This window comes from Ostrinia nubilalis, chromosome 13, assembly GCF_963855985.1.
Source record: "Ostrinia nubilalis chromosome 13, ilOstNubi1.1, whole genome shotgun sequence".
In the NCBI taxonomy this organism is placed as follows: Eukaryota; Metazoa; Arthropoda; class Insecta; order Lepidoptera; family Crambidae; genus Ostrinia; species Ostrinia nubilalis.
Window position 1 is genome coordinate 9,829,925 of NC_087100.1, and position 27,959 is coordinate 9,857,883.

At 39.9% G+C, this 27,959-nt stretch overlaps 3 protein-coding genes across 3 annotated transcripts; 1 reads left to right on the forward strand and 2 right to left on the reverse strand.

Annotated features, from left to right (window-relative positions):
* Positions 1-9,869: 9,869 nt before the first annotated feature.
* Positions 9,870-20,912, reverse strand: LOC135077314 (RAB11-binding protein RELCH homolog). Its single transcript, XM_063971844.1, has 14 exons — positions 20,535-20,912; positions 20,254-20,424; positions 19,909-20,069; positions 19,543-19,764; positions 19,020-19,351; positions 17,222-17,407; positions 14,067-14,229; positions 13,418-13,583; positions 12,812-13,183; positions 12,372-12,723; positions 11,788-12,066; positions 11,579-11,697; positions 11,117-11,273; positions 9,870-9,969 (listed from the first exon to the last, which is right to left on the reverse strand). Exons 1-14 carry the CDS (start codon positions 20,761-20,763, stop codon positions 9,870-9,872), a joined length of 3,009 nt encoding a protein of 1,002 aa, XP_063827914.1. The 5' UTR covers positions 20,764-20,912.
* Positions 20,913-22,436: 1,524 nt separating this feature from the next.
* LOC135077623 (centrosomal protein of 135 kDa) lies at positions 22,437-26,621 on the forward strand. The gene is made up of 2 exons (XM_063972177.1): positions 22,437-25,706; positions 25,789-26,621. The coding sequence occupies exons 1-2, from the start codon at positions 22,575-22,577 to the stop codon at positions 25,930-25,932; spliced, it is 3,276 nt and encodes a 1,091-aa protein (XP_063828247.1). The 5' UTR covers positions 22,437-22,574; the 3' UTR covers positions 25,933-26,621.
* On the reverse strand, positions 26,176-27,951 carry LOC135077624 (transmembrane protein 170A). Its single transcript, XM_063972178.1, has one exon. The coding sequence runs from the start codon at positions 27,628-27,630 to the stop codon at positions 27,232-27,234; it is 399 nt and encodes a 132-aa protein (XP_063828248.1). The 5' UTR covers positions 27,631-27,951; the 3' UTR covers positions 26,176-27,231.
* Between the last annotated feature and the right edge of the window lie 8 nt (positions 27,952-27,959).

Below are 27,959 nucleotides of genomic sequence, written 5' to 3' on the forward strand. Positions count from 1 at the left end.
ATGTACGACAGCGGGCGCGGCGCGTTTTACAACCCGGTCGAGCTAACTGCCCACCTCACTGGAATGCGAATCTTCCTCGCACCTCCCCGCGTTCGCACCGTTACCAGAGCGTCGATGTGACGTCACGGCTGCCTGGTGCGCAGTTATATCGACCGGGTTGTAGAGTTGATTTGGCGGTAGCAGTAGGTTCTTAACTCCTTAGCATTAAGCAGAAATAGACTTTATGGCGGAGCAGTAAGACTATTGCCTAAACATTTAAAGTGGCGAGTCTCTCTACTAACAATAAACGCATGTTTGCGGATAAAATCCCAGTCAATACAGGAGCCATTGGAGTCCGTTACAATCATAGTTTACAGTAAAAAATGTCCCTATAAAATATTAGAATTCTAATACTTCCTATCTTAGTAGTATTCGATGGATTTTCAAGAAAAAACATTAATATAAAATAAATTTGTATTTCCATAAATATTGACACAACCAAAATTAACAAGTAAGTAATCCTGTGCCAAAGTTTAAAACAATTCTTGAGTAAGTTATAAGGATTTTTTTCGATTTTTAGTCACATAATGTTATTATTATTATAGAAATATGTTATAACTTAAAATATTTGTAACAACATGATTCGAGTACATTATAGATAATTACTTTCGAGATTCGATTACTATTAAAATACTCTTTTGGATTTGTATTGAGTACATTTGTTAATAATTTGTTTTCATTTTTATTTTTAAATTAATTTCATCAAAGCGAGTAAGAGCAACATTGGTAATTGATTATAGGATTAGACACTAAATAACATTAATACTTTTTTACAACATCAATAATAATTGATATAAAAATCATAACTTCATAACTTCTTCATAATAAGTACAGATTGCAATATAGATATTTAAATACATAGGAAGCACTTCTAATAGTGATATAAAAAACAAATTAACTCAAAATCTATCAATATCATGCTTATATCGTCAATCTTGCTTACTTTAATTCAAAATATCTATTTAATGTTATGAAATATTTTTTATTATTTTTTGTAGGTTCATGTCAAAATGGACATGTCTATGGTTATTGCACTAACTTTGTACTGATCTAAAACTAATATTAAATAAGTACAAATTATACACGTTTTCAACGTTAGGAATGTTCACTAAATCAACTTAATTATTTATAATTAAAAATCATGTCAATTTATTTAAACATAAACCTTGGACGATCTCAACTCAATAACAGAAATAAATAAATAGGTATTTTAACTTCAATTAATTGAAAAATATTTACATACATATTTCATTCATTAATAGAACATTTCTACAGATCTATTCGAGTTTAATAAAAACTAAAATTGCGTTGTTTGTGGATGATTATTTAGCTATTTCTTAACTTTTTTCTGTATCGCAACATCTCAATTACTGACGCTTAGTTTCATAAGATTCACTGCTTTTTATAGCATAAAAACATAGGCTAAAAATATATTAAGACATATTTTTCACTTTCTTGTCTATTTACCATTGATTCGCAGCATTGTGACGTAAGCACATGCTGCTTTCACTAGCTAAACACAAAAGGGTACGACGGGAGAGCGCCGACATAGCGATTATATCATCTCGTCTTTCGACTCAGTTCCCTCAATGCATTTCTTTGTTCAAAAAATATTAATCTATTTTTAAATTAAGCTTTACACGCACCTGTTTCATATGTTGAGGCTGTATACTTTCAATGCCTTTGCTTGTTTTTTTTTAAATTATGTTCACCATACTCTGTTATGATGTACACATCAATGCCTTTGCTTGCAATATTAATCTATGTTTTCTTTTTAAATATATTCTGCAGGTTCATATTACTCTTGGATTGCTGGAACATCTGCGTGACCCTACGGCCGACCTCCTGGGCCGCTTGGAGGTTGGAAGCGGGGCGCGGCGGGGGCTCGCGGGGGGTATCAGCGGGAGAAGGCCCCGCTACATTGTGCAGTAAGGCTTCTATTGCTGGCTTGTATTGGCTCAAGGGCGGTGTTTGGACGCTTTCTTCTAGCTTTCTGTAAGGGGAAAAGTTTTGGGAGTTATGTCGTGTATTTTTATTTAAATGTTTCATGTCTCAGGGAAAGTGATGTTATGCTGCGTGCCGTACACGAGGGCAGATCATGATGTCACGCTGTACGCTTACCCAAAGGCGGAAAATGACGTAACATTGCCTTTCTTGCCAGTGAAATGGTAAGGAGGAAAGTGACAAGAGACATTGCGCTTTATCTAAGCGCAGAATGTGGCAGAATAGACTTTTGAATCAGAAGGCATCAAGACATCAAGCTTCATACCGTACCTGAAGGTAGAATGTGATGTCATGCTGTTTGCCGTATCGGTGCGCAGAACATGACACGGGCTGCCACGTACCTTATACCACCACGTTACGTTACGTACCACGTATGTTGCATGCTGTATCTGAGAGCTGTATACATTTTGACGTCGATAAGATAAGGGTATATCATGGCGCGCATCCTAGCCCGGCAGGTCGTGACGTGACGTTGCCGTGCGTACCACAATGTGACATCATGCTTCAAGCCGTATCCTTGTATAGAACACGGCGCGTGACGTCACGCTGCCATTCGTAGCACAAAGTGACGTCACTGCGTGCCGTACGCTTGGACATGTTTACCTGAGCGCGGGCAGCAGCGCGGGGTGGTGGCGGCAGTGGTGCGCGGCCAGCTGCAGGCCGGGCGCGTGACGTCACGCTGCCATTCGTAGCACAAAGTGACGTCACTGCGTGCCGTACGCTTGGACATGTTTACCTGAGCGCGGGCAGCAGCGCGGGGTGGCGGCGGCAGTGGTGCGCGGCCAGCTGCAGGCCGGGCGCGTGACGTCACGCTGCCGTTCGTAACACAACGTGACGTCACTCCGCATACTGCATGTTTACCTGAGCGCGGGCAGCAGCGCGGGGTGGCGGCGGCAGTGGTGCGCGGCCAGCTGCAGGCCGGGCGCGTGACGTCACGCTGCCTTTCGTACCACAACGTGACGTCACCCCGCATACCGCATGTTTACCTGAGCGCAGGCAGTAGCGCGGGGTGGTGGCGGCAGTGGTGCGCGGCCAGCTGCAGGCCGGGCGCGTGACGTCACGCTGCCTTTCGTACCACAACGTGACGTCACCCCGCATACCGCATGTTTACCTGAGCGCAGGCAGTAGCGCGGGGTGGTGGCGGCAGTGGTGCGCGGCCAGCTGCAGGCCGGGCGCGTGACGTCACGCTGCCTTTCGTACCACAACGTGACGTCACCCCGCATACCGCATGTTTACCTGAGCGCAGGCAGTAGCGCGGGGTGGTGGCGGCAGTGGTGCGCGGCCAGCTGCAGGCCGGGCGCGTGACGTCACGCTGCCTTTCGTACCACAACGTGACGTCACCCCGCATACCGCATGTTTACCTGAGCGCAGGCAGTAGCGCGGGGTGGTGGCGGCAGTGGTGCGCGGCCAGCTGCAGGCCGGGCGCGTGACGTCACGCTGCCTTTCGTACCACAACGTGACGTCACCCCGCATACCGCATGTTTACCTGAGCGCAGGCAGTAGCGCGGGGTGGTGGCGGCAGTGGTGCGCGGCCAGCTGCAGGCCGGGCGCGTGACGTCACGCTGCCTTTCGTACCACAACGTGACGTCACCCCGCATACCGCATGTTTACCTGAGCGCAGGCAGTAGCGCGGGGTGGTGGCGGCAGTGGTGCGCGGCCAGCTGCAGGCCGGGCGCGTGACGTCACGCTGCCGTTCGTAGCACACCGTGACGTCACTCCGCATACTGCATGTTTACCTGAGCGCGGGCAGTAGCGCGGGGTGGCGGCGGCAGTGGTGCGTGGCCAGCTGCAGGCCGGGCGCGTGACGTCACGCTGCCGTTCGTAGCACACCGTGACGTCACTCCGCATACTGCATGTTTACCTGAGCGCGGGCAGTAGCGCGGGGTGGCGGCGGCAGTGGTGCGCGGCCAGCTGCAGGCCGGGCGCGTGACGTCACGCTGCCGTTCGTAGCACAACGTGACGTCACTCCGCATACCGCATGTTTACCTGAGCGCGGGCAGTAGCGCGGGGTGGTGGCGGCAGTGGTGCGCGGCCAGCTGCAGGCCGGGCGCGTGACGTCACGCTGCCGTTCGTACCACAACGTGACGTCACTGCGCATACTGCATGTTTACCTGAGCGCGGGCAGTAGCGCGGGGTGGTGGCGGCAGTGGTGCGCGGCCAGCTGCAGGCCGGGCGAGTGACGTCACGCTGCCGTTCGTACCACAACGTGACGTCACCCCGCATACCGCATGTTTACCTGAGCGCAGGCAGTAGCGCGGGGTGGTGGCGGCAGTGGTGCGCGGCCAGCTGCAGGCCGGGCGCGTGACGTCACGCTGCCTTTCGTACCACAACGTGACGTCACCCCGCATACCGCATGTTTACCTGAGCGCAGGCAGTAGCGCGGGGTGGTGGCGGCAGTGGTGCGCGGCCAGCTGCAGGCCGGGCGCGTGACGTCACGCTGCCTTTCGTACCACAACGTGACGTCACCCCGCATACCGCATGTTTACCTGAGCGCAGGCAGTAGCGCGGGGTGGTGGCGGCAGTGGTGCGCGGCCAGCTGCAGGCCGGGCGCGTGACGTCACGCTGCCGTTCGTACCACAACGTGACGTCACCCAGCATACTGCATGTTTACCTGAGCGCGGGCAGTAGCGCGGGGTGGCGGCGGCAGTGGTGCGCGGCCAGCTGCAGGCCGGGCGCGTGACGTCACGCTGCCGTTCGTACCACAACGTGACGTCACTGCGCATACTGCATGTTTACCTGAGCGCGGGCAGTAGCGCGGGGTGGTGGCGGCAGTGGTGCGCGGCCAGCTGCAGGCCGGGCGAGTGACGTCACGCTGCCGTTCGTACCACAACGTGACGTCACCCCGCATACCGCATGTTTACCTGAGCGCAGGCAGTAGCGCGGGGTGGTGGCGGCAGTGGTGCGCGGCCAGCTGCAGGCCGGGCGCGTGACGTCACGCTGCCTTTCGTACCACAACGTGACGTCACCCCGCATACCGCATGTTTACCTGAGCGCAGGCAGTAGCGCGGGGTGGTGGCGGCAGTGGTGCGCGGCCAGCTGCAGGCCGGGCGCGTGACGTCACGCTGCCTTTCGTACCACAACGTGACGTCACCCCGCATACCGCATGTTTACCTGAGCGCAGGCAGTAGCGCGGGGTGGTGGCGGCAGTGGTGCGCGGCCAGCTGCAGGCCGGGCGCGTGACGTCACGCTGCCTTTCGTACCACAACGTGACGTCACCCCGCATACCGCATGTTTACCTGAGCGCAGGCAGTAGCGCGGGGTGGTGGCGGCAGTGGTGCGCGGCCAGCTGCAGGCCGGGCGCGTGACGTCACGCTGCCGTTCGTACCACAACGTGACGTCACCCAGCATACTGCATGTTTACCTGAGCGCGGGCAGCAGCGCGGGGTGGCGGCGGCAGTGGTGCGCGGCCAGCTGCAGGCCGGGCGCGTGACGTCACGCTGCCGTTCGTAGCACAACGTGACGTCACTCCGCATACTGCATGTTTACCTGAGCGCGGGCAGCAGCGCGGGGTGGTGGCGGCAGTGGTGCGCGGCCAGCTGCAGGCCGGGCGTCAGCGCCGCCGCGCCCTCTGCCGGCAGCGGCCGCCGCAGGCATAGCGCGCACAGCAGGGATACCGCTGGAATTAATAAATGATTAGATTACATATAGTCGCGCTCGCACACCCACTGCGGGCGCCCGTCGCACAGTCGCGACAGCAATATAATTACGCGCGAGCGATAAGGATGGGTAGCTTGGGGTCATTGGACTAAATTCTACGTGCTCAGAGACCAGGCTTTAGGCCTCAGCCTCGAACTTAGCGGGCAGCGGGGCGGCGGCGGCGGCGCGGGAGCGGCAGGATCTTATGCGTAAAATCAAATAGACCGGTTCTCGAAAACAGCGGCGCGGCAGCGGGCAACGAGCGGGCAGCGACTCGCGAGGGGGGTTGTTCGTCATCTCGCACCTGTCAAACTCGCTAGCAGGTGCGAGGTGGGAAATTCCGATTTTACCTATTATTTTGTTCGTCAACTCGCACCTTTTCAAAAGTACAGTCAAATAAAAACTAATTGAATCTAAAAACTTTCAGTGTGTCGGGCATGTAGTGATCAAACTTTAAGGGATTCTTTGACGCAGTGCATTTTCGCATGTTAACCGCGCATGGAACCGCTGGGAAGGGGTATCCTTGTTCAACAATAACGTCGAAACTAAAATACGTATGCCCGTTTTCACCATCAATCCCTAAATTTTAAGTGACCCCTTTGTAATCAAAATTCCTGTTAAGTGTCACCATAGGGGTCACTTAAAAATTAGGGATTGATGGTGAAAACGGACAGTAGACTAATAAATTTACATTCGTTTTGTGGAATATCTGGTTTTTCTTGTGTTGTAAAATAACCGAAAAAGAAGTAAAAATGACATGATTTTTCTACTTAAATCCATTCTTACTCCCTTAAAATGTATGAAATTCGTGTCTCTTTTCTCTTCTACCAATAGATAATTTTATTTACATATTCAAATTCAAATTATTTATTTGCAATAAATGTGTTTTTATTAGGAATTATTTATACCTACTAGGTCCTTACTTATGAAATTATTTATTATTATGGAGAATACGAAAATGTATTAAGTATTTCCATAGATACTAACATTTTTTTGCGAATTTTTAAGAAACCACAAATTAAAATTTTATAAAATTTTGTGGGTTGATTAAAACAACATTAAGCTATAGGAAACGATTAGTAAAATTTTTTGGATATTGGTATCTGTAAAAATATTTAAGCAACCTAAAAGATGGAATACCAAGTTTATTAAGAAATATGTCTCGTGTTAAATGAGTGGACGTCGCTTTTCTTAGTAAATAAATGTATAATGTTTACGGGTTACGGGTTCCTTGTCAGGACTACGGAACCCTAAAAAAATGATGAACATAGCTATAATATGGAAGGAATTATGTATTAATGAATATTGAAGAAAAAAACGCCAATTTCCTAGATAAAGACCCAATATTATAATCTGTGGTAATGGCATAAACTTTCATGTAAATTTTTCTCGCAAGAAATTGGACGAGTTATTAGTTAATACAGCGGCTACTTCGTGTCCTGTATACTATCGAATTGCTAACAAACAATATAGACTAACCAAAAAGAAATATGGAGCACTCTTTGGAGCACCATGAGTGGACACAGGAGCAGGTGGACCTGCAGTTGAAAAATCCTTATAAAAATCATTAAATTCATTTTACTTACAATAATAATATTGTGCTGTCCGGCCTCTTTAGCCGCGCGCACTGGCCGGCAAGAAACCTCACACGTTTTTTTCATAGACGGACATTGTTTTAAAAAAAAAAATCGCGCTCTTCATTACTCGAACTTACAATTAGTTATCTACATAATAAATAAGCATTTACTTTTTTTCTATGTATGTTCACTATAAAGTAAAAAAATGTTTTTATTAGTACAAATACTATGATTGACCTATATTCTTTGATCATCAAAATATACCTAAAATTATCATTAAATTTAATGACTGGTCACTGGACCTAAAATTGTCATCTAATAGTAATTTATGACAACTATTTCCTCATAGTTTGAAAATGTAAGGCAAAAATGTTTATGTTTTACAAAACTTTGAAGAGCAGATAAATCTCGAAAACTATACAAAATATAGAAAAACTTGCCTAAAAACATAGCAAATTAAATTAGTTTTAATTTTGTAACAGTATTCATATCGCTAGGACTCTTGGTTTTTTATTTAGATAGTTTTTGAGATATAAGCGAAAAACCCAAAATTGGGATCTCAGTCGAGAACTTTTGTTAATGTTCTGTTCACCCCCTAACTAGCTAATCCAAACAAAGAAAGAAAACAAACAAATAAAGCTACAATATCAAAAATTATGGTCCAAGCATTTCCCTCTGTACCTACATTTTCATTGCCTGGCCATTTTTCATGTTAAAAGAATACGAATGTATTATTTCATAAGCTAACTCATTATAAAGATTTGATGTTCTCTAGTTCAAGCTTGAACTACTTTTTTAGGATTGTTTGTTAAAGCTGTCTACAATATAAATTGTTAGTTGTAAAATAAGTCATAATAATTGTTGTTTTTCAATTGACACTTTCTTTGGGATATTTAGTGAAAGTGAAGATGTATATTAGAAGCCTTTTAATATCCCGTGGCTTAGTTATAAAATCTGAGGTTAGATGCCGTGGCAAAAAAAAATTATCTGCGGTTTGACTTATTATAATTCGCCATTACTAAATAGCTAGAAATCTAGCTTTGTTTTTAAATATCTACTTAAATAATAGTAGACAGTTTACATACTAGGTATTAAGTATCCTCAAGACATTGTGATATTGTTGAAAATTTGTTTCTTCCCGATTTATATTTATTAGCATGTTGATTTAGAATATAAACCTATCTGAAAAGTTCACTTTGTTTTATTATTAAACTCAACTCATTGCAAGTGGCTTACACAATCCTTTAAGTAATTTATTAAAACATTTTTGTAGATGACTATACATAAACACGTCACATTTCAAAAAGGTGCGAGTTGATGACATAAAAAACAGAAGGTGCCAACTAGCATCTTTAGAGGTGCGAGATGACGAATAACTCGGCGAGGGAGCGGGCAACGAGCGGGCAGAGCGCACTCCTTCTTTTGCCCACAATAAATCGAGCGTTAGGAATAAATTTGAATCGAAATAAAATTGTCGCCGTTGTTTAGACATTTCGTTTGCGAATAAAAACAAATATCTCGACAACACAACCCCGAACACAACACTTCGCCGCTAAAGCGCCGCGCGAGCTGCCCGCTTGTTTCGAGAACGGGTCTGCGTTGCCCGCCCCGCTCCAGCGCCGCCGCCGCTCCCGCCCCGCTGCCCGCTAAGTTCGAGGCTGAGGCCTTAGAGTGAATAACTGAATATACCGATAGAAGACTTGTTTCACATCGGATGATCCGCTAAGATCACACAAACAAGGCACTTAGGTGCACGATCCAATGACGCGCCGCGCGCATACGGAGCGCAGTGGATCGTCCGTTGTGATATCCCTATTCAGCAAAATAATACCAAAATTTTATGTTTTACATTCAGCTTCATTCGTAACGGTGTTTTAACATAAACCAATGACAGCCGTGAATTTCATTTGACAGTTTCAGGCGTTCCAGCTCATCACCACAGTTATATCATCACGTCAATACTACATTATAATAAATATTAAAACTCCAGACTAACCTTTCTCCGACACAGCATGGTTATCCGGCGTCGGCAGGACGAGCAGGGCCAACGACTCAGCAGCCCTGACTATCTCCTTGCTGCTAAGAGTCTTGGGGCCAGCTATGAGGTCCTCAGCGGGGGGCCAGCACTGCGCCTCGCACGCTAGGCCGCGCGTCATGCACGCTCGCGTCACGCTGCCCCATAGCGTCATTGCTGCTTCGCGGACAGAGCTGTAGTAAAGAACATTCCGATTTGAATTTAAAGTGTTTAACGGTGAAAAATAATGGCTCGAGGGGCTTCCGCGGGGGCCATCACTGCGCCTCGCACGTCATAACGTCACGCTGCCCCATAGCGTCATTGCTTCTTCGCGGACTGAGCTGTAGTAAAGTTTATAATGATGAGAAATAGTGGCTTAAAGGGCCGGCTATAAGGGTCTCCGCGGGGGGCCAGCACTGCGCCTCGCACGCTAGTCCGCGAGTCATACACGCTCGCGTCACGCTGCCCCATAGCGTCATCGCTGCTTCGCGGACTGAGCTGTAGTACAGTTTTTGATGGTGAGAAAAGGTGTCTTAGCTGTAGTAACCGTCATGTTTTAATTGTGGGAAATGGCGGCTTTAAGGGCCAGCTATAAGAGTTTACGCGGGGGGCCAGCACTGCGCATCGCACGCTAGTCCGCGAGTCATGCACGCCCGCGTCACGCTGCCCCATAGCGTCATCGCTGCTTCGCGCACTGAGCTGTAGTAACAGTAATGGCATAAGCCTCGAACGACAGATTTTTTATTTGTGTAACTCATATTCTGTAACATTTCAGATTGACAAACTATGATTGATTTGGTGTTGAAATGTATTTCTGAGATAGTGACGGATTAACGTCAAGAATGGATGAATTATGGCATCTTATGTAACGGGTGTTTTTTTTAGAGGTAGGTATACAACTTTAAATTGGTTACACTGTTTCTAGTGATAGTTAATTTGATAGTTGGTGGTACATTTGTGGACAGTAGGTTTTGCCATTTTATAATTAAATAGAATTACTTCAGGACAACGTTTGCAAATTGTGCAAAAATGTATTTTAAAAATCATGGTTCAGTTTTCCATACAAACGTCCATATTACGGTCGACGTAATTTTCGTAACTTTTCATTCCTCAGATGAATGATTAATGTGGCAGAGCTATGGTTTCAACAAGATGGTGTTACCATCCAACCAGCACGCGACACATTCAATTTATTGCGGGAAACATTCGATAAGCGCATAATTTCACTCGATGGATCTTTGAATTTGCCTCCACAATCGGGTGATCTCACACATATGGATTATTTTCTCTGGGGATATCTGAAGTGTGGACTTCAGAGCGTGCGGAGGTTTATCTGCGCAGTAGTGGTACTGCGCAGATAAACTACGGAATTCAATGCCAACATTCGTCGCGTTATTGCCGATGTATGGCCCCAGTTGCTCGAAAAAGAAATTGAAAATTGGACATCTCGATTACGCTATATTTGAGCCAACCGTGGCGCCCTTTAGCCCGAAATCATTTTGAAGCATAAATGGCATAAGAACATCTGTTAAACAAAACCAATACCATGTGAATCAAACATATTTTTACATATTTTATTTCATTTTAAAGTTCTATACCTCTAAAAAACACCCTATAGTTGTATTAGGTGCTACTTTGTGAACAAAAATGAAAGATTAAAGATATAGAGTTTTATACTGTAGTTTAAAATTGATGCCATACCTACTGATTTGTTTTCGGCTCTATACATGTTAGTCTCATAATTTAAGATAATCTATTATGTAACAGATTCGTAGATCCCATATACCCAAATTGTTCGTTTAACAAACGATTTCGACGACATATAGCACTCTAACAATTTACTTACACATCGTCATCATGTAGCAGCGCCATGACAGCGGGCAGCAGTTGTCTTTCGATGCAAGTCTCGCGCACCTCTGCTAGGTTTAGAAGCTCGGAGAGAAGATTTGCGATGTATACTCTAACGGTACTGCCGCTTGAGCTTTCGCAGCTACTGGCAGAAACTGTGGATAGAAAATTGAATATCAATAAAGATATTGAATAAATTGTCACTATTATTTAAGACACGGATCGGTGGATTTGGCCTCTCAGGACCCCTGAAAATCGCGCCTGATATGCGCGGGATTGTCCAGTCTTTATTGGAACTACTACTTTACTAGCATGAGTGTTGGCCACCTAAGCATTTAACAGGCTACTGTTCTACGACCGTGTTATTGTTTAACGAGTTTCAGGTGCCTCCTCAATTCAGATGATTGGTTTAGCCACTCTGCTTAAAAATGCTACATGTTCAAAGAAGAGCCACACTTACATTCCCTGAGATGTTGCAAATAAAAGTCGAGCGTATCCGGTCGATGTTTCGACACCCACTTCATGGGTATTGCGAATATTTTGATGGGAAGTCCTCTTATGCTACTGTACATTATCCACCTGCAATCAAAAATAAAATTATGATTAATAACTACAAATTAAATGAAAGTAAAATATTTCAAATAAAGTTGTGGAAAGAATTACACTTACTTCTGCAGAAATTCTCCACTTTTATCCTCAAGTGCCGGCAAAATTGCAATTAAGTACACGCCTACAACAATCGTGCTATCTATATTGACACTGTGCAGTTTTTCCAATTTGTTTTCCAAATCCGCCACGATATTGGTGAAAATAGGCTTTAGTATGTAAGCAGTAAAGTTCACGCCGAAATGGTCTACATAACTGATAAATAAAGATAATAGTGATTCGTAAATCGTTGGATGATTCAATGCTTTACTATTTATACCCACTTCTATAATTTGTTTTACTCTGAAACAAGAAAAAAAAAGTGATGGACCATTCAAAAATTGAATAGGTACACATAAACAAGTGTAATCAGGGCCGAATTTAGAGGTCGAGAGGCTTCGGTGCAACAAAGGAGTGGAGGACCACTGGCCCCAAATTATTTTCCAAATAAATAATGTAAAGAAAAAACTTTTCTTTCACATTTTTCAGATTTTTTTCCAAAGCTTCTGTTGTTGGGGCCTCTTTTTGTGGAGGCCCCGGGGTTGTTGTCTCGGTTGCCCTCCCCTAAATCCGGCCCTGAGTGTAATTCCTGTGTAAAGTCTACTTACAGTCCTATGCACCATTCCAATTCGTTCCATCTCACTTCAGGTTTTTCCTTAATTAAACTATTCATGGCTACCAACAAAGCCTTCGGATCACTCTCTGTGACGTAGCACTGCAGATCTATGAAGAATTCCTGGTCGCCCTCTAGCGGCACTTCTTGTAAATTAATCGGTTGCATATCACAGTTGTTCACAGTATATTCCCTAACTATTTGTACATTCACCACATAGGCCAACTTGGCTAACACTAACGCGCGCATAACATCCAAATACAAAATAACATTTTTCCACTCATTGTCGGAACTCGATTTGACTAAATTCGTTATTATACGACTAAAAAGTTCCCCAGAGAATTTTCCTGAAAATAAAACGTTTATTGAAAATTCTATTCTATAAAGTATAATATCAGGCAACACATTTCTATAAAATAAATCTAAAAACCATACCTAAAATCAAAGCGCTCCTCGCCAGAACTGGAACGAAGATATTGACTGTGTCCTTAACATTCCTCTCTAAAGGATCTTTCAAGAAGTTGAACATGAGATTCTCTAGTTGTCCGTACTTATGTTCGGCCACCGGACAGATGAGGCAGGCGGATTTCAAGCCCAGTCCCCTTATGTCTGGTTCGTTTGATTCGCACATGAGCATTACTAGGCTAAGTAGAAGAGACGTGCATAACTCTATGGGTACGTAAGGGGCTATGGCCACGCATATTTGGCTGGCTAACACCCGCCTTTCAGTGGATCTCGATGCTAGTAGTTCCGCTATGGAGGATAGCACTTCGCCGCTGCCGCCCCACTTCACGATTAGACACGTGGCTGCAATTGAAAAGAAACTAGATAAGCAGATATGATGACAACATGATTTTTATAAATTTAGGTTTAGGTATCTTCTCATAACTAAGTAGAGGTAGGCGTTACTGTCACCGTAATATTGACGATTAGGGATAAAGTTAATCTTGAAATAATAATTGTAATGATTGTATGTAAAATTGCAGGTTTTGAGTCAATCCAAACCTAAGGGAAGTGAAAAATATAACACTATCCACTAACCTTCGCATATAGCTCTGGTGTCCGCCGGCTCAGGCTTCTTAACCAGCGTGAGAAGCGTGTGTAATACGCGCGCGCGCCTCTGATCTCCTGGCGGTAATAGCGCCGCGCCCGCGGCTAATAGCGCCGCCGCTTCACATCGCCGCGCTACGAGCGTGTGGGGCATTATCTGGGGAATGGAGTTCGGCTCAGAGAAAATTAAGAATTAGATGCCATCTACAAAGACACGGGATTAGAAGGGAGGAAGGAGTTGTAGCGCGTCTTCGTGGATGATGTAATCATTCATTATTTTTCTTATTTAACTTTTTAAGAACCGTTTTATTGCGTTGATTTAATAAATCAGTAACCTGTTTAATAATTATAATCAGTTTTAGAAGACTACATGCCATATTTAAAATTATTTCTCGTTTTGCCATTATTTATTTAGGCATACAAGACAGATGAAACACAATATTATTTAGATACTAAGCGCGTATATTATTTACGCAAATATTACGTGTACATGCTACATATATGACGTATACCCGTTAATTAGTGTTAATGTGAGAATTCATTCATCGTCCATATAAACGATTGGACATTATAACAGATAAACTGTAATAAAATGATAATGTTAATTTGAAAGTCTTATTTCACTGAATAAAATACTCACGCGAGGCAATGTATCAGCTACTAAGGTGAGAAGACCAGGCAGCGTGATTGGTTTGTCGCTTGTCACAAGTTCCGCGAGCAAATCGTTGGCTAGTGGTTCGTTCAAGCTGAGCGTCTCACAGCACCAGTTCAGAATCGACACCTTCAAGTTGTTTGGTAGACCACTGTAAAAAATAATTCAAGCATTACCTCACGTAATTAATCTCAAAACTCGATTTGACCAGCTAGAGCATATAGATTGTTTCTATAGATAATATTGATAATATCGAAACTGAAGCCACTATAGTCGAATGGTGAATGAGGTCGGACTGGCCGACTCAACATGCGTTCCTTACGCGGGTTCGAAACCCACCGCCGCTCGACTATTGTAGTGAGCCCATTCGTAAAATATGCATATTTAATTTAGGGCTACTTTAGAAATTACAGAAAATAATAAATATTTATTCCTGGATTAGTTATTATATTCAACATTCATTATCATCAAATCAAAAATCAAAAGATATCCTTACGAGCGTATTCACAAACGATGCCTTGCTTAGTGAAGCAGCAAATCGAACGCACAGCGTTAAGGCCGGGTAGCAGAGAAAATGGCGAAAATGAGGTTTTCATTTTTGATTTTTGAGGTACTAAACAGTAAAATTAAAGGCTAAGATTTTTATTGGGCATAGTTGAGGATATTTTCTAGGGCTATTAACGGATGGAAACACGATTTGATGAAGTTGACTCGATAGAATAAATTCCCAAAGTTACCTCTATTCGTTTTCTATTTATGGTTTTATTTTTAAAATAAGCGATTTGAGATTCAAAATCTTTTACTAAACTAAAGTTCAGAAATAACTTGAGGGCTTTTAACGGATGAAATTTTTATATTGCGTCTTATTTAGTTACTATGTTAAAAACTGTGGAAAAAATCGTCCATGACGGCTTGGACAATTTCAATCAGTCGCGCGGTGGCGCTTACGGAGGACGGACGCGTGTCAGTTTTTTGGCCGTGACAGTTCGCGATTTGTCAATATTTTTGACAATGATGACTTTGATGAGTCACAGTATAATAATATCAGTGTTACTGGAGAAAGCTTAAATTTTTGATAATTAAAAATTATCAATTCTGTCTACCTATTGAAATTTAAATCGTTCGCATCCTTTTAAACGAAGACTCTACTCATGATACATAGTACATTCCTCAAATATGAGACAAAACCAATGAGTTAAAATTAAATTTTAATAGTACCTACATACAATCGTCTTACACTCTTTAGAAGAGCACACTGACACAAATAAATAATAAAAAATACTGTCTAAGGTCTGTAGCTAAAGGTCTAAGCTGTAAGATAGAAGAATCTTCTAGCCAAAAAGATGGCAGATGCAGCAGATGTCAACGGATTTAAAACTGGAGTTCATGTGACTCCTTGTAGACTTGAGTGTCTAGAGCGTCCCTTCCTTCACCATGCGTAAGAATTTTCGCAAAAATACTGTCTAAGGTCTGTAGCTAAAGGTCTAAGCCGTAAGATAGAAGAATCTTATAGCCAAAAACATGGCAGATGCAGCAGATATCAACGGATTTAAAACTGGAGTTCATGTGTATCCTTGTAGTTTTGAGTTTTTAGAGCAGTGGTTCTTAACCTTTAAGTCATGAGGGACCATTTTACCAAATTTCTGTCTTGTCAGGGACCACCTCATAATCGGTCAAAACCAGTTTGACTGCAAAAATCAGTTAAAAGTGGTTTTGACCAAGGTGTGCAAGTGCACATCGTGGACCACTTGGAATGCCTCCAGGGACCACCAGTGGTCCGCGGACCACCGGTTAAGAACCACTGCTCTAGAGCGTCCCTTCCTCCACCATGCGTAAGAATGTTTCAAAAATACTGTCTAAGGTCTGTAGCTAAAGGTCTAAGCTGCAAGATAGAAGAATCTTCTAGCCAAAAAGATGGCAGATGCAGCAGATGTCAACGGATTTAAAACTTGGAGTTCATGTGACTCCTTCTAGACTTGAGTCTCTAGAGCGTCCCTTCCTCCACCATGCGTAAAAGTTTTCCAAAAATACTGTCTGAGGTCTGTAATAAAAGTCTAAACTGCAAGATAGAAGAATCTTTTAGCCAAAAACATGGCAGATGCAGCATATATCAACGGATTTAAGACTGGACTGGCACCACCTTGCAATGTCATCCTCTCATTGTTATCTGTAATGTAAATTATTTTTAAAATGTATTTAAAAAATAAAATGTTCGTTTTATTATTTCAATAATCTGACCTCTCAACTCAACTACACTACACAAACACCTTTTTTCGCAACTGTACTGACGAAACCTCGATATTATACCGTTCATTTAAGATGGCAAGCTTTTTGCTGCGGTAATGCACTCCAGGTAACCGTGTGTGATGCTTATTGCTCATAGTGATTTTCGATACAGAGCCCCGTACATACGTTATACATAAATTATGGAAAGAAAACACCCAGACCAATACAAACAAATATGTATGCAATTTTAGTATGATATTTTTTATTTATTAATAAACAAAAAGACTGAACAAAATTGATGCGTGTACTGATTAATGTAATTAACCACATGCAAAGCTTTGTGAATTGCAACAACTATAATTTATTATCCAAGCTCTAAATAATCGCTACTACGAGTAACATAACTGATCATAAAATGTTTTTCCAATCGCTCAAGCTCCCGAGGATCTACCGATAGGTCGGGTGACGTAATCTTGAAATTCTTTTAGCCGGCGCGGAACTTCCGGAAGGTCGGGTGACGCCACGCCTCTTTGAACCGTGTTTACTTTGGCAGTTATATTCTATATTTATTCGATTCTAAAATATATTCCCAAAAATTTTGAAAGTTGTTTTAATTTGTATCACTTGGATATGATTTGTATTAGAAAGTGCTGTGAGTGTGACGCTTGAACGGAAGGAAGTCAACCTAACCTAACCAACTGCGTATTTCTAAACTGCGTATTTTTATACTGTGTAGCCGCGAGAGCTCTTTGGCGCGCTGTCTTCGGCGAAGTATTGCGCGCGCAGATTTTGACAGCGCGAAATACCTACTTTAGCAGAAATACCAAGCCTTAAATAGAGCTTTGTGACTGGTTCATGTGTCACCCTGTGAGACCTCATAGTAATGTTTGTGAATACGGGCGTATATCACTACTTACCTATCTATCCACATCTCCTTGCAAGTGTTCTCGCCATACTCGTACTGCACGCGGGTCCACTCGCCCGCATCATTGATGCTGAGCGTCTCGTCGAGGGTAGTCACGCTGCCGCGCCGCAGCGGCGAGTCACGCACGCTGTCCATTTGCACCGGGTCGAAGGAGCTGGTGTTAGAACCCTCTTTTCTTCTGGAAGAAAGTCGATAGAGTAAATGATAATCCTACTAATATTATAAATGCGAAAGTTTGGATCAGACCGGACCAGAGCTTTCATCTCACAGAAACGGTGTATTCGTGCTATATATAGGGTTTCACCTCAAACTTCATGCAGGCAGTTATTCCCAAAACTAAATTTGCTTTCTCTTCCTTCAATGTACATACTAGACTGCTGTGTTTTCGTAAAAACATATCCACATTTATTTGTGAATAAGGATGACTATGCGGTCAAATCAATAAGGCACAGGGGAAAGCTATTGCTGCCCAAAATGCAAACCCAATTTTATAAAAGGAACTGTTACCCAGCCTGCATAAAAATATATAATAAGTTGCCGTACTCACTAACTGAACTTCCTCTTAACATATTCAAAAAGAAATTAACGAATTGGCTAAAAGCTAAATGTTATTATTCTGTAAATGAGTACCTAGAATCTGAAATAGACTTGTAAAAGTTATTAATTAAAAACCAAAATGTAATTTATTAATTTTTAATGTTATAAATATTAACAATATTTGCATGCCAGCTTCTGGTGGACTGTGCGGACATATTAATATTGTAAGAACTTGTAGACCACTTTTCACGCAAATAAACTGATTTGATTTGATTTGGATGTCTGGATGTTTGTTACTCTTTCACGCAAAAACTATTGAACGGATTTCGATGAAACTTTTCAGTATTATTGTTTATAACCCAGAATAATATATAGGCTATAATTTATGACGATCTGTGACAAACGAAATTTCACGCTGGTGAAGCCGCGGGCAAAAGCTAGTAGTAATTGGTGTAAAAGCTGCGCACGTGATTGGTAGAACAGTGTGCCTTCAGTGGAGAAAAAACGCAAGTTCATCGCCATCAAGCAAAAAGAAGAAGAAGAATATATCCTTGGACATTTTACACTGCACCTCTAGTCCCAAACTAAGCAAAATTTGTACTATGGGTACTAGACAATGGATATAAACTTTTTTGTAAATACATAAGATCTTTATTAATTCATGAAAATTTTAAATGTGTAGTTTTGAGCCTGTTGTAAATAAGAATGTTCTCAATGTTTGGGTACGATTTTGAAAATAAATCCATCGCCATAGTGCAAAGATGCTTTACAGTTATTTATAGCTATAATAAATGTGTTACATTAAATTATCAAGGAAAAGTGATGTTTAATACAATAACTTGTATATTTCTTAGTATTTGCAATACTTATTGCATAGTAATATTACATAAACAATAGATTTAGTTTATCCTTAATGTGTTAAAATTTAGTTACCTAACACTTACCTACTACCTACCTACTTACTCTATGAGCAATAAATAAGTACATTTATATGCACACCACCTTCAACAGACAGGAATTTGATTATGCTAATCAGTTCATTGTCCATGGTATAATAATAATCATGAATTTGCATTAGAGTATAACCTATGCTATGTAATATTATAAAGCCTTAACAAAAAGCACTTCAAAAAACCTGTTGGTATTTTATAAATAAGTTGAATTTTGAACAGGTTGGATAATTCTGTACTAGATTAAAATTTGGTGATCTCACTAAGAACTCAGCATACTTATAAAAATAAGTTGTTACTTACACAACACTATTTTTCTCGCTATCAATCATCTCAAACTGTTCCGGAGTGACACTGTGCGTTGAATGACCACTACCATAATGGTTCTCAGAAGCTGTGCAAGGCAACGGTCTATTATCTAACGGCTGCTCCAACCTCCCATCTGCTTTTTGTACTGACAACAGCTTTTCATCGGATATTTGCAAGTCTAACCCCTTGTTCTCTGATGTAGGGCTTGTTAGGGAGTTTAAGCTGACAATGGCAGCATCATACAACTTCTGGAAGTTCAGCTTTTCAGTCTCCAATGCTATGATTTTCTGCTTTAGTAGCTCTATCTCTTCTGCTTGGATTAATAGCTGAAACAAATTAATTTTGCATCGTAAATACCAATATTTGTACAGTTAAGGATTTATTTCACTGTACAGACAGTAGCACATCAAGCGAAATATTGGGGCATCTTATGTATTTAAAATAGGAGTTATTTTGCAACAAAAATGTGTAGTCTGATATGCTGTTGATTGTAAAAATTTAAAATAAGTCAGTCCACCTCATGATTCCAATCAGTGTCAACATCCAATGAAGTCTGGCAGCTCACACACACATTCCCTTCTTCAATGTCAGTTTGGCTGTCAATATCCATTACTTGAATGTCCACTTGAGTACTGGCATCCACTTTGGGCATGTTCAGAGCTGTGTTGCCCCAGAACAGAGACACCAGGCCGGCTGGTCTGGGCATGTTTAAGCCAACGTCGTCCCAGTCTTCAAATTCCTTAAACATATCAAAATAGAGTGCTAAAATAAGATTAAGTTTAAGATGTTTTTAATAATTAAAAAATGTGTCAACTAAAACTATCCCCTTAGTTTTAAAGTTAATAATTTGGGAACACATAAATGTATTGTATTTTTGACATACCTGATCAGGATTTTCATCAGAAAATGTGATGGATGTGAGTTTGTAATCTTGAAGTAAAAGATACTCATTGATAAGGAAGTTCAAGGCTCTTTTTTCATGTGGCTTCAATGATCTTTGATTAAATTTATCTTTAGCTGTTTTATCTAAAGTGGACTCTCCGTCTGAAATAATTAAATCAAGATTACTTTATAAATTGTGTAAATATTAATTTGTAATATTGAAAACAACACAAACAGCTTTAGGCTGTCTTTTCCTTATTTAGACTCAAGTATCCTCATAACAGATTATGTACTAAATCTGTTTTTAAGTACATTGAGCTGAACATTTGAAAAGCAATGAGCTTACCAGCAAACTGCGTCAGATTGGCCCTTAGTGAGTTGATGGTTTCACGAGCCTTCCTTAATTCAAACTCCAGCACTGCCAAGTCACCTCCACTACCACCTCGATCGCCCCCTCCGTCTTCCGAGTAGCGTGCAGTGTCCAAGGAGTCCAAGGTAGCCTGACTTGGTGTCCGGTCTAGATTATAATAGCATTATAAGAATGATCATTATTACTGTCTCAATTCATCGATAGTTTAAGGTCTTAATACATTAAATATGAGCTAAGAATTAATAAATTTTACGTACGCATTGATCCAAACTCAGAAGCACGAGAAACATGTTGCTCAAAATTCCCAGGATTTGAAAAGAACTCTCGTAACTGTGGCAGCTCCTTGCCACTTTCAACTAGCTCAGTATGCAGCTCCAAAGCCGATAAGAAGAAGTGATCTTTTAGGAGCTTCGTCGCAATGTCCTCGTAAGTTAGGTGAGGAGAAGTTGAGAAGGAACTTTCTTCGACATCCTTATAAGGATTCATTGTTGATAAATGCAACACATTAACACATTTCAGATCAGAGAGGACTACACTTTCATTATTGTTAAAAAGATTAGCTTTTGCTTTAGAATAGAGCGATTTTTTTTATTTTGTAAATAATTTTCGTACACTATCGTCAATCGACTGATTGATTGATTGATGATTGATTTTGACACCACTAATCATACGTTTTTTGACATTTGGGCAAATGTTGCCAGTAAATCAATTAATGACTTTGACCTATACACGTAGATGGAGGCATCTCTAGGCGGCCGAACACGACAATGTGTCTACTAACTTGATGTGCTGTCTTCTGTAACACCAAATTTTTATAACGTGTTTTTCCCTATACATACAATCAACAAAAACATATTAACATTTTTGTAGGCAATATTGTTTTTTTGAAGATTGTGTATAGCAAAACACATACTGGCTTATATAGCCTGACCAGGAACATAAAAACCCTGGCATAGAGGCGCGTCAATTGCATTTGATAGTGCAACACTGAGTACAGTCGTACCTGTGTTAAATTAATAGGCTAACTTTATGTATCGAGATTCAGGATTACGGGCTAATTTGATATTTTCATAAATTAACGAAAAAATATTATTAAAGGTAACCTGGTTTAAATAAATTAAATGAAACCCTCAATCGAGCTACTAGGACTTATTTTATTATTCATCAATAATCAAATTCAGAACTTGAATATTCAACTGCAATGTCTGCTCATGAACGCTTCAAACTCGGTACTTCTTTCCCAATTCCTTAAAATTCAACACTTACGAAGTGACAAAAAACTTTAAAATAGGTAGTTGAAATAAACCACAGCTCATTTTCATAGTGGACTGTACTATACGATAAACATGTCAGTCAATTTGACAACCTTTGTCGGAAACATTATTCAATGAAAATATTGTCCGAACCCTTAGTATTTTTCTTCGACAAATACTTTAACACATTGTGAACCACTTTTCTTTCACGACTATAAAAATATTTTAGCAATTTAATTCACAAAATCAATTGCGCACATTTAAAATAAAGTTTGTTTACACTTTGACAGCAATAGACTGACATGCAAGATGACATGTCAATGAAGTTTTCAGTTACTGTTGCCATTATAGATGACCCACGCTGAACTGTCCCGCCAAACTCAATGACAGGGGGGCGCTACCATCGTTCAACTATATGGTTTCCAACATGGTAAAAATCGGAACTAGCGATTCGGTATTGACGGTGGCGCCCCACTGTCAATGTCATGCACAGGACAGTTCAGTATTTTTGAACTATAAAAGAAATTAGTACCATTAGTTTTCCGCAACATGGCGAGGGTTTTTATGTTCCTGCCCCCCTAGACAAAACGCACTTTTTGATCGAATCGAAAATCGAATCCGTCAAAACTCCATACAAAAAAGGGGCTTTTCGACCACTTATCGACTGGTTTGCGATTATAATTTGCACTTTGTCTAGACCCACTGGTCGGGCTATACTATGTAAACTGGCAAAATGACATTTAAACAAGGTGATAAATCCAATATGGATGGATCTTACAAAGAGATACAAAAGATACGATGGCCGATCCGATTCTATACGATATCCCAAATTAAAAAAAACAATTGTCTATGCTCTGTGATTGTCACTGTCAAATTCAGTGTCGTTGTTCGTTGCGTTGACTGTTTTTTTTGGATTGTTTGAAGAAATCAAAACAAAATTTACAAAAAATGAAAACTTCTGAATTGTAAACTAAATAAAAATAACTGAACCTAAAATTAGATTATTTACAAATTAATTGTATAATAAATAAGAAAGAATACAATATGGGTGAAGCGTATTTCAACTTGAAACGGAAACTCGAAGATTTGGGTTACAGCAATTCGTTACCAGTCGACGCAGTGCCTTTGGTAGAATGTATTCTTGCAGATTTGCTACAAACCACCCGAAGTCTTCAACACTACATGGATTTGTCAAAGGAAGCTTTGATGCAGCGTGATTCACTAATGTTAGAAGCTGAACCATACAAGTGTGATAATGCTAAGCTTATTCAAGAAAACAATCAGCTTCATAGAGAAGTTTTAAAATTAAAAGAAGAAAATCTGCGCCTGTCAAAAGAAGGTAAGAGAAAGATAAAAATGTTGTCCGAAGAACTTGCTAAAAAGGAAGTCATTGTAAGTAAATTACAGCATGATGTTAGAGATCTTAGTCTCAGAGGTTTGTGTGCTGATACATTGAGCTCTAGGAACAAGAGCAAAAGGAGAGATGGGGGTGACACCCAGACTTCTAAAGTGTGTATCTGTAGTGATAAGAAACCCTGGGACCTGGATAAAGATGTGATGGAATTAAACCAAAAGATTCAGCTACTAGAAGAAAAGAATGAGGCCTACAATGATGAAGTATTTTTATTAAAAAATCAAGTGGAAAACAGAGATCATGAAATTGTAAGGTTGAATATTTTGCTAGAAGGAGGCCGCTCCTTATCTGCTGTCAACAAAGATTGCTGTCATTTAAATTCAGATGGAAAAATGCAACATTTATTGAAAGAAATACGTGAAATGGAAACATCAAATGAGTTATTGAAAAAGGAAATTGAAATTGGACTAGAAAAGCAACATGAGGCAATGCTTCGAGCACTGTCACTAGCTGATAAGAACAAGGCATTACAAGATGAGCTACAAAAAGTAGATACATTAGCCCTCAAAGTTGAAGATGACTGCAATAAAAGGTTGGCAGCCATGATGAATGAAGTTAACTTTTTGCAAACCAGAATAGAAGGATTGACATTAAAAAACATGGAGTTGGAGAAAGAAATGTCCCAGCAAATGTTAAGAGGAAGCTCTTCAGGGGCCCAAAAAATTCAGGAGTTACTCAGTGGAACAATAAAAGAAAAGGAAGCTTTACAGAGGGAAATAACAGACTTAGTGGAATTGAATAAGAGCTTGCAAGAAAAAATAATAACTTTGTCTCATATAAGTAAAACTGCTAGCTCAGAAAATATTGACTATAGGTCAAAAGACAAGAAGTGTCCATCAAAGGAAGAACTACTGGTTATACTGGATAATGATAGAAAAAAATATGAAAAACATATGATAGACATTCAAGATAAACTTTCTGAAACTATGAGTTTGTTTAACAAACATTTAGGAAAATGTAAAGACAAAGAAAGTCTTAGATTTAACTCATTCAATGATAGTTCTTATGTTAGAGATCTGCAAAACAGACTTTGTGAAAGTGATCAGAAGATGCTAATGCTAAAAAAAGAGAATGAAGATTTAAAAAGTAAAATGCACAAATCAGATGAAGGTAATAGGCAAAACTATAAAGATGTTATTAGTCAACTGAATGCTGAGAATACTGAATTATCCAAGGAAAACATTTCATTGAGTCAGCAATTAAGTCAATGTAGAAGTTTGCAATCTGCTAAACTCAATGAAAGGGGTGATTATGGCAGATCAGATATTCAAAAATTAAAGGCAAAAGTGGATGAATTAACATATGAAATTCAAATAGTAAACAAAGACAAACAAGAGTATAAACTAAGGTATAAAGAAGCTATGGAGACAGTTGAGAAATTAAAAGGTGACTTAGCATTCAAACAAAGAGAAATGGAGCAATTGCAAGAAGAAAATGTATCTTATAAAATGACACATAGAAACGGAAAAGCTTCAGTAGATCATTTGAAAGAAGAATGTAATTTCTTGAGAGAACAAATAAAAAGGATGCAGTCAGATGTAATAAAAGAAAAAACATTGGCAAACCAGATAAAAAATATACAACTAGAGACAGAAAGAAGTAGCAGTGAAGTGCAGAATGAACTATTATCCACTCAGAAGAAACTATGTCTCTCAAAAGATACTATTGATGCTTTAGAGAAGAGATGCAATGATTTACAATCAGAAATACTATCTTTGAAAAGTGATAAATCTAATTTAATTGACAATATAAGGAAAGTTGATCAAGAGCGCGATAAATTAGTAATAGAACTAGACCATAAAACAGAAACTGTAAGTGTTCTGGAGCAGAAGTTAAAGTCACAATCATATGAAGTCAATAAATTAGAAAATGAAATAGCTGAACTGAAAAGAAAATTAAATGTAAACAAAGTATCAGAACATAAACTATCAGACTATGAATCCCAAATTGCATTTTTAAATGGTGAAATATTGAGACTAACACAACAACTTGATTCTTCTGTAATTGAAAATAAGCATTTGCAAAACAGTTTGGCTGATACAAATGGAACTCTTAGACTAACCAGGATTGAGTATGACAAATCTAGAAAAGAAGTGGATAGTTTGAAACAGCAGCTACAGCATTATGTTGCTGAAGTAAGAAGAATTGAGGAAATGTTATCTCAGAAAGAAGCAGAGAGATCTGATATGTTGGAACAGTTTGCTAGTCTTTCTGTAGAAGCAAATATATTGGAGAATACCAATCACTCCTTGGAAAGTGAGTCTGCTTCAAAATCTCAACAATTACAAAGTTACATTAGTAAAATCCAAAGTTTGGAAGCAAAGTTGATGGACAAAGAGAGTATTATAGAAAATCAGTCAGCTCGAGTTTCTGCTATGACTTGCAAAATTAGTTCATTGGAGAATGAAATAAAACTTATGGCAGAGGAAAAGATTATACTGGAACAAAATTTGACATACTTGAAACAAATGTGTAATAACTTACAAACAGAAAATGCGAGTAACAGTAGATGTGCTGGTGAAACTGACTCAGAATTAAAACTTTATGAAAATAGAATTAAATCTTTGTCTAATTCTAAAGCTAAGTTAGAAGTGGAGAAAGAAGAAATGAAAGAAAATTTGATGACTACAGAAAGACTGCTTTCAAATGCAAGACAAGAAATTGTGGAGCTAAAATTGGCATTACAAGATGCAACTTCTGAAACTAAGAGTTTGCAAGATCATGTTAATAAATTGAGTAGAAAAGAAGCAGACATTCATGAGGTTAGTGTTCACTATTGAACTCTTATGAAGTAGCAAATGAATGATTTTCCTTTTTAATTAATTGTTTATTGTTTCATTACAGGCTACAATGACAAGAGAACTTGAGCTGCCATTGATGTTAGAAGAGACAATACATGAAGTGAGTCATGAAGAGGATGATGACAGTTTGCGATTTCATGAGGTTCACAAGAGATTCTCTAAGTATTCTCATAGTGGAACTATTTAATTTCTTTAAATTAATTACCTAATTGATTAATGTATATCATTAAATGTTGCATGTGAAGCACTTTACAGGGTTAAAATTGTTTTGTATGAAATAGTTATTGTTCTTATCATGTACCTACTTAGTTCTTGTGACTTGAAGTTATGTAATTTAAATACTTTAACATTCTTTCATATTAGAAAATGAAATAAAAATGTTTATTTATAAAATTTAAGTAATTTATTAGTTTTAAATAAATATACTAAATTGTATTGTTTATATAAACTTTTTTAATTAACTCCATAGGTATACATTATATTGCGTAGGTACAACAAAGACACTAGCTTCATTATTTACAGTATTTGATTACCAAAATACATAAAATAGGTACTATACAAGGGGTAGGATTAGCAACAATATAGCAGACCAAGTACATAGTAAATTGATGGTACACTATATTGTTACTAATAATGTGTGAATAACATAAATTGTAAAGAACTACATTTTCAATACTAAGGTACCTCTACAGTCCCCGAGCTGTTATAACTAATAACAAGGCCTTGTACTAACTGCTCACAGACTTATTCATTATACATTGTAATGTAAGTACAAAACATATCTCTCTATTTTTTAAAACATGTCATCTTGTGCAATATTGTTAATACCTTGATATTCTTGTTTGACAGTTTTTTCTATCGATTCTGGAGGCCGGATACAAATTCTTACATGAAATTAACTAATCAGTTTGACATATTAACGGTGGGTTCTATTAAGTCCACAATGAACATAGCAATCTAACCTACATAATATTGCATAGTTTTATTTAAATTTATAGGAATGAATACCACATTATGTGCAGTATTTATTTATTTAATACACCACCCATACCAATAACATACATATTTTTTACAATCTTTGTAACAAGTTTAATTCCAACCACTTACAGGCCACAGCATCACAATGTACCATAATATTAACTATTGTTTTTATATCTATAAAATTTATTTTCCAATACTTCAAACCCCTCAACATTTTTGAGGAATGGACTAGTTGAAGGCAAAGGGTATACATGTTTATTATTTTATGACAGTTATATAAAAAGGTATGCAAAACATATAATACAATAAGATCTACAGTATTTACAATAAGTAGGTATACCATACAATTTTAATATGAGTATTTGTACAAAGTACATGTGGAAATCATGCATTGGAATTCAGCACCTTATCTTATTTATTCATCTACTATAATTAAGATAATTGACTTTCAATTCATCTGACCCATAATGAAAGAGCTGGTTGTAACTGCAGTATCTACCATACATTACAAAGTGGCTAAAATTCTAGTAAACCCAATACCAGCACCAAGCACTGTCTGTCCGATGCCCCATATCATAGCATGAATGGGCATCATCTTCAAGTTGGCTGCCCGGTAAATAAACGCAACCGCGGCACTGCTAGCTACGCCTGAAGTCACTGGATTCACTACGCCCATCACGATTAGTAGCACGGGAAAGAACTTGCCATATTTGTGCTTCCTTAACGTTGCGAAGGCGACGAGCGCGGCACAAGTATGCACAAACACCGAAGAACATAACGACCACAAAAACACTGGGTACCACATCTCGCCGAAAGTGTCCAATGGATCTACCGATGTTAGTCGCAGTATGTCAACGAACGAATCAAATTCTGATACTCGAAACTCAGACAACATGTCATACATGTTGCCTTTCGTATTTTCAAGCTCATTTGCATCGGGGTAGTTTTATCGTACATACAATTTGAATAACACTCATTGAATGCTAATTCTTTGACAACTTTTTGTTCACTTCGTAAAAATGGATTTGTACTTCTAACATCTCCTTGGCAAGGCAACGAAAGGAATAAACGTATGTAAAGAAACCATTATTTCGATTTAAAAGTACTGTTATATAGTAAAACCGTCATTACACTTTTATCGACATAACGTAATGAATCGCTGAACAATCAATTCGTACACAAAAATTGAACCCAAACCCAATTTTATTTTAACTGACAGCTCACTCCAGACTG